We start from the raw sequence: 13742 nt of genomic DNA, 5'->3' as shown, positions 1-13742 counted from the left end.
GATACCTGGGCTTGTCTGATTTTCATAAGTATGTCGAAATCAGGGGTAAATGAAGAGAATGCACAAAGGAATATGTTTTAGTTTGTAGGTAGCTGACTGGGTAGAATTTTGGTGCATATACTGCATCTGTCACACAAGGTAAAACGAGCTGTTCTGCAATTTTCTTAATGCCCAGAGTACCTGCTGGCTTGCTATACAAGCATGCTAGAATGCTTTTTGTTAAGCTTTAAGATTTTCAATTTAAAAAGTCAAACCAATTTTCTTCTGTAAGTAGTATGCTTAGTTTCCAAATATCTAGTACCACACTGCTGATAATGCACAGTAGTTGTTGCTCACCACGCTTCACTGTAAAAGTAAATCTGTGCATCTGAAAAGCTGGGTTGTATTTTCTTTTAACATTCCTATTCGGTTTAGGTTTTTGGGATGAATCTTGTGAGGTTAAAGAGTTCAGAGTAGGCGATGGAAAAGGGCATTTGAGGAACTTGTCCTTGTTCATTGACTTTCTTAATGACGCATCATGTGCTTGTAACTGGACTTAAGTCAGTCATTTCAATTTCTCAGCATGTCCCTTCGATTGGATGCTGAAGTGAAATGTGCACACTTTAGTCCCCTAAAACATTATGGCCCTTTCACTTGTAAATTGCTAGTATTTGTTGAGCATTTTTCAATGCTTTCAAAGAAGCGTTTTGCAAACAATTGCGTTAATTTTAAATAAAAATTGGAAACAGACAAATTAGAAGTTACAAATACCAATAAGGGAAAAATTGAAATTATCTGGCATTCAATCTCCACAAAAATAATTCCAGAGATGACTGAAAAAAGAAGCAGAGAAAATGTGTTTTGCTATATTTATTGGATGCCTGTGCTAATGTTAAACACTGCAATTAAAGAAAACTTTTCTTAATGAATGCTATGCCCTTTTCAAGAGAAGATACATTGGTTGAATGAAGAGAACAATGTTAAGTAGCTGAAAGTTCTAACAGTTATAAGTTAAGATTTCTCCAGGCATGTATTGACCATTGAACTTGTTTTTTTTCAGTAAGATCTTAGCAGCTATAAAACGTACTGAAACCAACTTCTTGTTTATAAAATGAAAAGGAGTATGGTGAAAATTGAGAAAGATTAAAGAAAATGGAGGAAAAAAATGGAATGGAAGGACCATAAAGATGTGGCGGGAGGGCAGACACACTAATAAATACATTAAAAGCATTTTAACATATGTAAATTAATAAATAATTAAACCACAATTTAACATAAGCAGAAATTCTGCAGAAGAAATTAAGGTCAACACTCTGCACCTAACGACCAGTATATCAGATTGACCATATTGGCTATGCACAATTAATCCATTTAAGACATGTCCTATCTGGCTTACTATAGGATCTAATTTTAGTTGGGGCTTTTCAGGACAAATTTTGAAAAGGAGTCAGATAGTTTGGTAATTACAGTAAAATGAGTTTGTGACATTTTAATTTTTTAACTAATTTGATATACCATTGAGTAGAACTCAAAAGAATTTTCAGCTAAGGTTTTTTTTTTATATACTACTGCAAATGTATGGTGAATTCAAGTATTCAGGCAACAGAGTAGTGAATTAAAGGTCTGAATGCTAATGTTGAGAGATTTCAGTTTTTAGCAAATATGCAAAGATTTCTGAAAATATTTTCACTTTATTTGATGTAGATTGATGGGCGAAAATGGTAAATGTATCTGTTTTCACTTTTTTATTTTTAAACAGTTTTTCAATAACAGAACAGAAAATACAAGTGAATACATTCAGTACCTGCACATGCTAATTTAAATTCAGGTCGTCCAATATGATTATATTGTAGAATAATCTCTATATTTAAAATGGTTTTTACTGCATAATTAAGTATTGCTCATTAGATTAATTATTGAGGTGGAGTATTCCACCCTGGATTATTGGAAAAAATGACAAAAAAGAATATTGGACTGTTGAATTCCAAAGTCAAGAACACTATCAAAACATGAAACTCCTCTCACAAGTGAATTGTGGGTACATGTAAAAAAAATGTATTTATTTTATGTGTTAAATTCAGCAAAAAAAAAAAAAAACCAGTAACTAGGCTTTTAAAATGCATAGAAATCTGATGTTTTAAAATACCATGCATATGTTATGTTTTCCTGAGTCTCAAGGAAAAATGTTAATCATGCAGTTTGGCCTAACATTGATTTTTCCTACTTATGGGAGATGTATATTGGACATTGCAAAAATCATGTTGTCTAGGAGAGGTACTGTGTAATTTTAACCTCTTCATGTTTAAATTTCTGTGATTTAATGGAAGGAAGCCGTTTGATTTTAGACAAACATTAGTGCTCACATAAATATACTTCTTATTTAGGTTTACCATCCCTGGAAACTTTTTATATTATCTTTTGCATCTGTTGAAGTATCTGGATTAGTGTAGCATATCTTAAGAATGCTAGGAAACCTTTTGTTTAAGCATTGACAGTTTTCATGTTTGATTAATGGGAATTTGATATGCTGCTGTTGAAGTTCAAATTTTCATTGTAGTTCTCTCATATTACAGGTTTTATCTATGCCTTTTGTTTTTATTTTATTTCATTACAAATTTGAAAAATATTTAGCTAAACTGAATAAGAAACGGCATGTCACATCAACTTGGATGTCTGTCAGTGCTGCTGTTTTGATATAATTAATCTTTTTTGTAGTTAATTAGTATATTTTGTTGACTTATTGCAAAGTAGTAAAGAAGTATTTTAGGCTACATTTCAATCAAGTCAATAATGTGGAATGTTTGAAAATAATTAGTCATGCCATTGGCAACTTGCATTGTGCATTAAAATCTGTTGTGCAATAAGTAGTACTGGCTGCCTTGTACTTTATGTACTTTATGCATGCATTAATTAGGAGTGTAAACCTTAATTTGTGCTTGTTGCATGCTTTTTGTTATGGAGATTAAAAATTATAATAATATTTGTATATTTTTTTAATTTTTTAATTTAGTTACCTGGTGATGGAGCTGATGGATGCCAATCTGTGCCAAGTAATTCAGATGGAGCTAGACCATGAACGTTTATCTTATCTTCTTTATCAGATGCTTTGTGGAATCAAACACCTTCACGCAGCAGGAATCATACACAGGGTTAGTAAAATAAGTTATCTATCTTGAACATTAAGCCTTAAGAGGCAAGAGACCTATAAATTAAAAGCATTATGACACATTTAATAACCAGTCTGCCATCTCATTTAGAGTTTTTGGACATATAGATATGATTCATATTAAGTCCAGTATATGATTTAATACAGTGCCCTCCATAATGTTTGGGGAATAAAACACAATGTTCCTTGATTTACCAATCTGCCCAAAACAATCAAACCGCACAATTCAGATGGGATTAAAGTACACACCTCAGAGTTTAATTTAAGGGTATTTGCAAACAACACGTAGAAGTTACAACACTTTGGTCCACCTATTTCTAGGCACCATTGTTTGAGAAGACAAATCTCTTTCCTGTTGGCCATGTAATTATTATTTGCAATTGTAGTCATACAATTACAAGTTACTGTAACAAGGACTAGATGTGGGACTCTGTGCACCATCCGGTGGGGGGAGGACTTTTTCAGAAATCCATGTGAAGCATGTCACGGTGCTAGTCTGCACATGCTGGTCTGTGCCAGTTAGGAAGCCCAAAATCTTAACAAAAAATATCATCTTCCTGTCTTTAAACCTATTATCATTAACGGGGGGAAGTGAGGAGGATAAAGTGAATGCTCTAATACTTAAGACATTCATCCGTTGGTGCAAAATTCTTTCTGTAATTGTTCATCTTTTATTTGAAGCTCAAAAGAGCTCAGTCATGGGGATAGGGTCTTATCTGAAAAAGCTTCCAGTTTCCCTCCAGTAAATGATGAAACATTAAAATCGGTGCAATTTCATATTGTGATAAAATTAGGCAGCCGACAGAAAAAGGTTTGGGGATGGCCACCCCGTATACTGAAAAATCAGCAAAAAGAAAAAAACATGTATTTACATAAACGGAGTTCACAACTGAACTGACTAACAGGTTGAGACTGGTGGGTAGGAGGAACAGGGTGGAGTCGGGTGGCCAGTACAGGAACTGATGTGGCAGGAAGGAGGATTCAGGGTACCAGAAATTATGTCATCAGGGTTTACAGAAAGTAATGTCAACAGTGTAATTGAGAGGTAGGGTCTTCAGCTGCACTTTAGTGGAACAAGAGTAGAGAGGATCGGGTTAGAGCATCAACCCCTAGTCTGGCTGACAAATAACACTTTTTGAGCATGTAAACTGTCCCCCATGCACACGTATGTGACAATATAAACCTACCAAACTTCAGTATTATTGTGTGTTTTGAGGGTAATGAGGAAAAGAGGGCGGTAAAAACCTCAAATATTGTTACCTGATATGAGTTAAGGTACTAGGGATTAATCACATTGAAGTTCATTTCATGGTGCTAGCTTTCCCAGACTCTCTTAATGGTGGATGCAAATGGAGCTACAGGCCACACCCAATCTTGACCACAATGCTGTTCATGGGCTCATGTGTCCTTTACAACTGAGATGACAGCATATTGCTTTGTTATAACAGTTTACTAAACTACAAGTTAGGATTTAGGGCTGAGCCAGCGGTCGATGGTATCATCCATTGTTGATTGGCTGGACACCTCATCGATCTAAATAAGCATCGTCAATTGTCTCCAAACATTTGCAGAAATTTCCTCAACATGCAAAACTGTAACTGTCACTATTTATTTTTTAAATTGCATGTCTCACAAGAAAGCTGTCAGGAACTCGTATTTGTAGCAAGAGGCACAAGAGATTCCTGTGCAAAAAGGGAAAGCACAGGTATATTTATAGAACCCTGCTACTGTGCCCATGCTTTTTTGCTCTTTGTATCACTCTTTTATGTAGCTCGCTCTCCTTAAAATGACTGATCACAGTGACTGCACAAGTTGGATTTCTTTTAAGATTTTGGCAGGTTTGCCCCTTTTACAGGGTATCCCTTGAAGCCGCTAATTTGTGTGATAGAATTTTAGCACATACTGTGTATGAATTATCTCCATGCCAATGCATCTTTTCAGCTGAAACTTATCCTTGTGGTGTTACATTTTACGTAAGTTATGTGGAGAGATTCGGGTGCTGGGCAAGGAAAATGTCTGCGTGGTGGTGCTTGTTTGATCTTGTGGGCGGTGCTGCAAGTGAGCGGTGATCAAAGCTTTACTGGAACTCCCCCCTCCCTTTGATATCATATACTAATATACACACACACTCTTACCTCCAAGGTGGAGTCCCCAACCTCATTGTGTAAAAGTATTAACAAAGTGGGAGGAGGAACAAGACACTGAGTAAATGGAGTACTAGCAGTAATTTTGTTCAACTTTAATCACTGCTTGCGGGCATATAGGAATGTAATTGTACTTTGTACTTGAATTAATAAATCTAAAATTAACTAATAAACAGTGTGTCAAAGCAATACATGTCATACAGTTTTTTTTAACACTAGAATCCCTGAAGACTACAAAAAAACTTGGAATCCCGGCCCACTTTAAATTCCTTCGCACCTCTCCATCAGCATCTTTTTTGTTTTGTAAATGTGTCAATCAGCACAAGCAGCCTGCTGTCACATCCACCCCCTTGACGGAGCTCAACTCGGGCAAAAAGTTCAATGCAAAAAGTAACATTGTCGTCCTGCTTTCTCATCATACATTGCAAGCTCACAATATCAATCAGCACTCTGTGTAATGTTCTGTTTGCAGCATGTCATTTGCTTGAATGGTAACAGAAGGCAAAATATGCAGTTATAACCAAGCCAAGATGAAGCACAACAAACTACTTTTTTTTTCTGTAACTCATGCCAAATTGCTTTTTTTTTGTTCTGGAAATGGTAGAAAGAGAACAACTGAGTATGCCGTGATTAAGTGAGTAAAAGTAATTAGTAAGTTCTACTTTCCTGTTGGTAGACATGTATTCAAATCTGTTTTATGATGGGGCAGATCTAATTTTAAGAGTTTTATGCCAATATGGCATCATGATTTATAGTAAGTTGCAAATGATCATAGAATGAGTCACATTTGAATCATCATCATAATATTACCAAATGTTGCTACGTGTGCTGAGTTACAGCAGTCTGTGAGACAACAAAACAAATACCTTCATCCAGAGCTAAAACTCCCATGCACTATGAACCTACACATTTCCCCAACCCACACGTAGACACTTTCTATGGTACATGGTTAGAGCATTATTCATAAACCAAGGATCTGTATACCAGCACTCCCGCACCCTCAGTGATAGCATGATAGTATTATACATCATACATATTTTGAAGTGAACGTTTAAGACATTGCACAGCCCTAGTAGAATTCATGTTCTTTCAGCAAAGTAATCTACATATAATTGCAGTTTGTCTTGCAATGTTGAAGATTTTACAGTACTTTTAATGCTGATTTGTATATCATTTTAAGCACTGTTAGGTTTTTATGTCAGTCATTAACTTTGTTGCAAAACAGAGTAAAATCTGTGTATTTTGATTTAACATTTTCCACTGTGAACTTGAAAGATGTGAAACTCAAGAGCAGTCCTGAGGTACTAACTGGTTTTGTTTTCAAGTAGTTTCACAAATCAGTATGTCACTATTATTTTTTAGTGTTAAATTAGCTGTCCTTTTTTCTTGTGTTATTTTGCAATCAGAAAAATGCTCTAGTATATTTAGGAGAAATTAGCTTTTTGCTGTAAATTTAAATTCTTAAAATATTTTTGCCATGCTCTTTTATTTTTTTATTCACCCTTTTCTGTAGCCTTTGTACACATTATTGTATCCAGGTACTGACAGTTTGTGATAAGCAGAATATATATAGGTGCAGACAACACTGAAGACTCAAAGGGAGCAGCTACTTCAGTGTCATGTCTAATGTGTGCTAATTACACATCCACTTACACATAATGTCTATGTACAGTGTGACTTAACAAACAAACAGTATTGAGAGATCATTGAGAATCATTCTAAGCGGGTGCAAACATTTGCTGCATAATTAAGTTCACATTGGCCTCCTTGTCAATGAGTTATTGTGGTAGTGATCTTTCAACTACAAGTCTTCTCCTGATATTTTGCTGTTTTTTTTTTTTCTTAAAGCAGAAGATGTTGTGTAAAATGTGGTCAATAGTTTAAATGTTCTGACATTTTATTTTTTTTAGGATTTGAAACCTAGTAATATCGTAGTGAAGTCTGACTGTACATTGAAGATTCTTGATTTTGGACTCGCCAGGACAGCTGCTACTGGTTTATTGATGACACCTTATGTGGTCACACGTTATTACAGAGCACCTGAGGTCATACTTGGAATGGGTTACCAAGCCAATGGTCAGTAACATCACTCAAATTTAAGTATTTTAATTTTCTGCATGATTTAAGTGTTTGTATAACGTCAAATATGCATACAGTAAGTGTATTCTAAAGCACATTTTCGTGACTTTATAATCTAATAAAATACTCATTTCTTTGTAACAATACTGAATGTTAAGCTCACACACTGCATTATTCTCTAAACTGTAAATGTGTCCAGATGCTTTGATTTTTTTTTTTTTTCTTCTTCTTCAAATAATTGCTGTTGGTATTCTATGGAATGTTTATACTAATAGTTAAAATCTTGGGCTGCTTTCTTTCCTACTAATTTTTCAAGAGATAACTGATCTTATTCTGTTGTAATGTTTTATCCTTTCTGCTGACTTTTTGCTTTGCTTATATGTTTTTTCCCCCTTCGTTCAATGCTACACATTTTAGTGGATATATGGTCTGTTGGGTGCATAATGGCAGAAATGGTTCGCCACAAAATCCTTTTCCCAGGAAGGGACTGTATCCTTAAGCTGCTTAAAAAATGCAACCTGAATTTCAAATTTAAATTGATTCTGTGTGGGGAGGGTAAACACTTCATTAAAGTATTTATACACTTGTATTTAAATGTTAAATTTATACATTTTTTTAACAGTATGATAATCCAGTAAAAGATTGTTAAACATCTAATTGTATTTAATGAAAAAAATAAACAACTCTCCCCTACCCCCCAAACAACCCAGCTATCTTAAACATTAACAAATGCAATGTTAATTTATGTTTTTATCATTGGGTTCCATAATTTCCTGTATAAAATGTTTGGAAATATTTAAAATATTCAGTGAGGGCTTATTGCTGGTTTTTGTATAAATACATTTTCTCTGCTTTGCCTCTACTCTGATTCTGAATGCATGGATATTGGTTTGCATATGTTCATTATTTTCCCCTACACTCTGTTTGTCTTTTCTTTACATGAATCATTATGCATGTTAATTCCATGTCATTTCATTTTTCAGTTGATGTCTGGTCAATTGGCTGCATCATGGCAGAAATGGTCAGAGGTAGTGTGTTGTTTCCTGGCACTGATCGTATCCTTATATATATTTCATAGCCAACAAACATTAGAGCTTTGGGCTTTTTTTTGTTGCTGTTTGAAACAACAATATGCTTCAATTTTATCTTAAAGAGGTTGGTAGCAAGTAGGGTATAGATTGAAAGCTGTGGATGGAGTTTACTGTACTACTCTCAATAATACAGCTTGTGGACTGAAGTTATGTTAAATGTAGATACGCGTTTAGATGTTGTGTAGGATAAATACATTATTAAATATTCGTACTGGCTTCAACACACCCTGTTTATTTTAGTTTTCAATAATCTGTTGTACAACCCTTAATTTGGGTACCTAATTTTTAATTTATTGATAATAAGAAATATTTAGTATACATCCTAATTTCTGACTATTATAACGTGGTTTCCAGTCATTACATCTGTCGTTCTACTTTCTCTGTTAGCAATAATAAGCATTATAAAGCACACTCATTTAATGGTGTATTTGCTAAATGATCAATCTTTGTATGGCATCTGCAACACTTTTAAAATACATGCTGTGATTTATATATGCAATAGGTCTGTCCAGAAAAAGTCCAGCCACTGTTACTATAACGAGAATGATTTGCGTGGCAGCCAAGGAGAGTGGACTGCATATGTGCATGTGTGAACAATGACGACTTCACTGGACTAGTCAGTTGGGGAGTTGGACGCTATTGAGTGAGCATGTGTACTGTGTGGCTATTGCATTAAACATAGTTGAGTGAGTAGATCAACAAATCTGCATCAAATTTTGCATTATGCTTGAACATTCGTCTGTGGAAACTATTTGAATAATTCAGAAGGCATTCAGGGACGATGCAGTGAGTGGTGAAACGTGAATTCACCCAGGTGACTCAGCCCCCCTTCCAGCCCCGATTTTGTGCCCTACAACTTCTGCCTTTTCCCAAAAATTAAAATCACTTTTGAAAGGGAAGAGATTTCAGATTGTCATTGAGATTCAGGAAAATACAACTTCCAACAAAGAATTTTGTAGAGTATTCTGAAAGGAGGAAGAAATGCTGGGAGGACTGTGTTAAGTCCCATCATGCCAACTTTGAAGGGGACTGAGGCGTCATTGTCCTTTGTACAATGTTTCTTGTATCTTCTTCAATAAATGTATCTTATCATATTACATGGCTGGATACTTTCCAGACAGAGTACATGAGGAACGTTCAATAATTTATCTACCTCAGTAGGAAAGAAAAAAGTTTTCAAAAAATGTTTGATTTATTTTTCAATATAGTCCCCTGGTAGCTCCATACACTTCATTCATTTTTCCTGCAATGACTTTAAACCATTTGGAAAAAAAAAATCTTCTATTTGAACTTCAAACCAGGACGTCACTGCTGCCCTAATATCTTTATCACTTGAAAACTGCTGTCCACAGAGAGATATCTTCAAAATTCGGAACAGGAAATAATCTGAGGGAGACAGGTCGGGATTATAGGGTGGATGGTTCAGCACTGGAACCCACATACTGGGATGGCAGCCTGTTATTGATGTGACATGTGAACTGGTGCATTGTCATGAAGAAGCTTACTTGATTCGCACAAGAACTCTTCTGACATCCTGTCTCTTGGAATGTTAGACTCACACTGAATGTTAGAGCCACAACTATGCACGAGTAACCTTGAGACATGTTACAGAATGCCTAGAGTTGTTCCAACATACTTGCTACTTTCTTTCATACTCGGGTAGATAATTATTGAACAACCCTTGTGTGTGTGCATGTGTGTATACAGTCATATGAAAAGGTTTGGGAACCCCTCTCAACCTGCATAATAATATACTCTACTTTCAACAAAAAAGATAACAGTGGTATGTCTTTCATTTCCTAGGGGCATTTGAGTACTGGGGTGATTTTTAGTAAATACTGCTTTAGTAGTATTTAGTTGTATGAAATTTATATCAAATGTGAAAAACTGGCTGTGCAAAAATTTGGGTACCCTTGTAATTTTGCTGATTTGAATGCATGCAACTGCACAATACTGATTACTTGCAACACCAAATTGGTTGGATTAGCTCGTTAAACCTTGAACTTCATAGACAGGTGAGTCCAATCATGAGAAAAGGTATTTAAGGTGGTCAATTCAAAGTTGTGTATCCTTTTGACTCTCCTCTGAAGAGTGACAGCATGGGATCCTCAAAGCAGCCCTCAAAAGATCTGAAAACAAAGATTGTTCAGTATCATGGTTTAGGGGAAGGCTACAAAAAGCTATCTCAGAGGTTTAAACTGTCAGCTTCAACTGTAAGGAATGTAATCAGGAAATGGAAAGCCACAGGCACAGTTGCTGTTAAACCCAGGTCCGGCAGGCCAAGAAAAATACAGGAGCGGCAAATGCGCAGGATTGTGAGAATGGTTACAGACAACTCACAGATCACCTCCAAAGACCTGCAAGAACATCTTGCTGTAGATGGTGTATCTGTACCTCATTCTACAATTCAGTGCAATTTGCACAAAGAACATCTATATGGCAGAGTGATGAGAAAGAAGCCCTTTCTGCACTCACGCCACAAACAGAGTCGCTGCTTGTATGCAAATGCTCATTTAGACAAGCCTGATTAATTTTGGAACAAAGTGCTTTTCAATTGATGTGACAAAATTTAGTTATTTGGTCATAACAAAAAGCGCTTTGCATGGCAGAAGAACAACACCACATTCCAAGAAAAAACACCTGCTACCTACTGTCAAATTTGGTGGAGGTTCCATCATGCTGTGCGGCTAGTTCAGGGACTGGGGCCCCTGTTAAAGTCGAGGGTTGGATGAATTCAACCCAATATCAACAAATCCTTCAGGATAATGTTCAATCATCAGTCACAAAGCTGAAGTTAAGCAGGGGTTGGATATTCCAACAAGACAATGACCCAAAACACAGTTTGAAATCTACAGAGGCATTCATGCAGAGGGAGAAGTACAATGTTCTGGAATGGCCGTCACAGTCTCCTGACTTGAATATCATCGAAAATCTATGGGATGATTTGAAGCACGCTGTCCATGCTCAACACCCATCAAATTTATATGAACTGGAGAAATTTTGTATGGAAGAATGGTCAAAAATACCTCCATCCAGAAACTCATCAAAGGCTATAGGAGGCATGTAGAGGCTGTTATATTTGCAAAAGGAGGCTCAACCAAGTATTGATGTAATATCTCTGTTGGGATGCCCACATTTATGCACCTGTCTAATTTTGTTATGATGCATATTTTATGTTAATCCAATCCAAATGTCACTCCTGAAATACTACTGTTTCCATAAGGCATGTCATATATTAAAAGCAAGTTGCTACTTTGAAAGCTCAGCCAATTAAAAACAAAAATCCAAAGAATTAGGAGGGGTTCCCAAACTTTTTCATATGGCTGCATATGTATTTTATATTTATATATATATATATATATATATATATATATATATATATATATATATATATATATATATATATATATATATATATATATATATATTATTAAAAAATATTATTTTTCCCACTTTTTTTTCCCCAAAGGCAAACTATTTTGAAATGACACTATATGGCATCAGGTATATTGTTCCCTATAATGTCTTCATCCTATTTCATTTTTTCAATAAAGGGAAGTGTATTGTTGCTTTTTTCCCCCCTTCTTTTCCATTTCTTCTTACTTGTAATAAATATGACAAATATAGTTTTTGAGTTCTTTTTATTCATCCATTTGCAAATTTATTGGATTTTAATTTATTGATTAATCTTTTCTCTGCCCTGAGAAATTTCACTTACATTTTTCTTAAGTCAAATTTCAGATATTGATCAATGGAATAAAGTTATTGAACAGTTAGGAACACCTTCACAAGAATTTCTGATGAAACTCAATCAATCTGTTAGAACATATGTAGAAAACAGACCCAGATATGCTGGCTATAGTTTTGAAAAGCTTTTTCCAGATGTCCTTTTCCCTGCAGATTCAGAGCACAACAAACTTAAAGGTAAGTTTACTTGTACAGTGTATAAAGAATTAGGTAAATTCAAAACAAGTTTATATGATTTTCTTTTTTACACTCTAGTAAACATGCATTTATTGTTAAGGATAATAGCCACTATAATTATTTGTAATTACAGTAATCCCTTCACTTTGCGAACTTGGTATTTGTGGTTTCAGTTATTCAGAAGTAAGCTGTGAACAATTAAATCTGAATATTTTTGGTGGTTGCTGAAAGATCGCAGAAACTTGCAAAGGATGTGTAAGCCAAAAATGTACAAACAATACTGAAAATAATTTGCATCACATTAAATTATATAATATATAGATAGATAAAACTTTATTTGCCCCAGTGGGATATTTGGCTTTTTATAGAAGTGCTATATATAAATACATAGACAAGTAGATACATAAATAAATATGTACAGACACTTTGGTCCAAACACACACCAGAATGACTAAAGCAAGAAAATTAAAAAGAAAAAACTTCTGCCCCAGTAGCATTTCTTGACACACTTCTGCTGAATAAATTGTTTGCTGAAAGTCCTCAGCGTTAGTGTATCAGAGAGAGGATGTACAGCATTGTTCATAGCGACACTCAGTTTTATTTCAATTCTCTCCTTCACCACTTACCGCAGGGGGTCTGTAATACATCCTGTAACTGAGTTTGTTGAATTGGTGGGCCTCTCTTGATGTGATGTTACCAGCACAGCACACCACAGCATAGAAAATTGCACTGGCCATCAGAGAGTTATAGAAGATGTGAATCTTCCAAGGAGAATAGCCTGCTGTGCCCTTTCTTCTATATCTCCTTTGTTCCAAGACCAGTACAGTCTGTCATTAATGTAAACCACCAGTACTTGTAAGACAACCACTCCTTGAATAGTGACCAGTCATAGAGGCTCTTTGGTGTGGTGAAAGTCAGTAACCAGTTCCTTGGTTTTACTGATGTTAAAGATGCTGACAATTCTCTTTGCACAAAGTTCTCTATGAGACTCCTATACTCTGTCTCATTTCATTTTATCTATACACCCCATAAGTGTAGAATTATCTGATACTTCCTGCAGGGGACATGACCTAGTATTATATTTGTAGCCGGAGGTGTACAGAGTGAGGAGAAAAAGAGATGGGACTGTTACCTGTGGTTCTCCAGTGTTGGTCACATCCGTAAAAGAAACAGTCCTTGAGTCTCACAAACTGTGATGGTTTGGGTCGGCTCCACACTTCTGATTCCTTCCAGGGGCCTCTTGAACCCACCACATCTATAGCATACAGTAACTGTGATGAGCTAGGCAGATGAGGACACATACGCACAAACAGAGAAAAGGGTCAATGCGTAACTGACAGTGCTTTTGGGTGACTCATC

At 35.6% G+C, this 13742-nt stretch overlaps 1 protein-coding gene across 4 annotated transcripts in view; it reads left to right on the top strand.

Annotated features, from left to right (window-relative positions):
• Positions 1-13742, top strand: part of LOC120542011 (mitogen-activated protein kinase 8) — an 86905-nt gene that overhangs the window by 56000 nt on the left and 17163 nt on the right. For 3 of the 4 annotated variants that reach the window (XM_039774090.1, XM_039774097.1, XM_039774115.1), the window contains 4 exons: positions 2990-3128; positions 7200-7365; positions 8352-8423; positions 12201-12383. In XM_039774090.1, the coding sequence (XP_039630024.1) occupies positions 2990-3128; positions 7200-7365; positions 8352-8423; positions 12201-12383 (560 nt within the window). Of the gene's footprint in view, positions 1-2989; positions 3129-7199; positions 7366-7785; positions 7858-8351; positions 8424-12200; positions 12384-13742 lie in introns of all 4 variants that reach the window. The other variant, XM_039774106.1, reaches the window with a different exon arrangement.

This window comes from Polypterus senegalus, chromosome 1 (genome assembly GCF_016835505.1).
Source record: "Polypterus senegalus isolate Bchr_013 chromosome 1, ASM1683550v1, whole genome shotgun sequence".
NCBI lineage: Eukaryota > Metazoa > Chordata > Cladistia > Polypteriformes > Polypteridae > Polypterus > Polypterus senegalus.
This window is presented reverse-complemented; position numbering and strand designations above follow the sequence as displayed.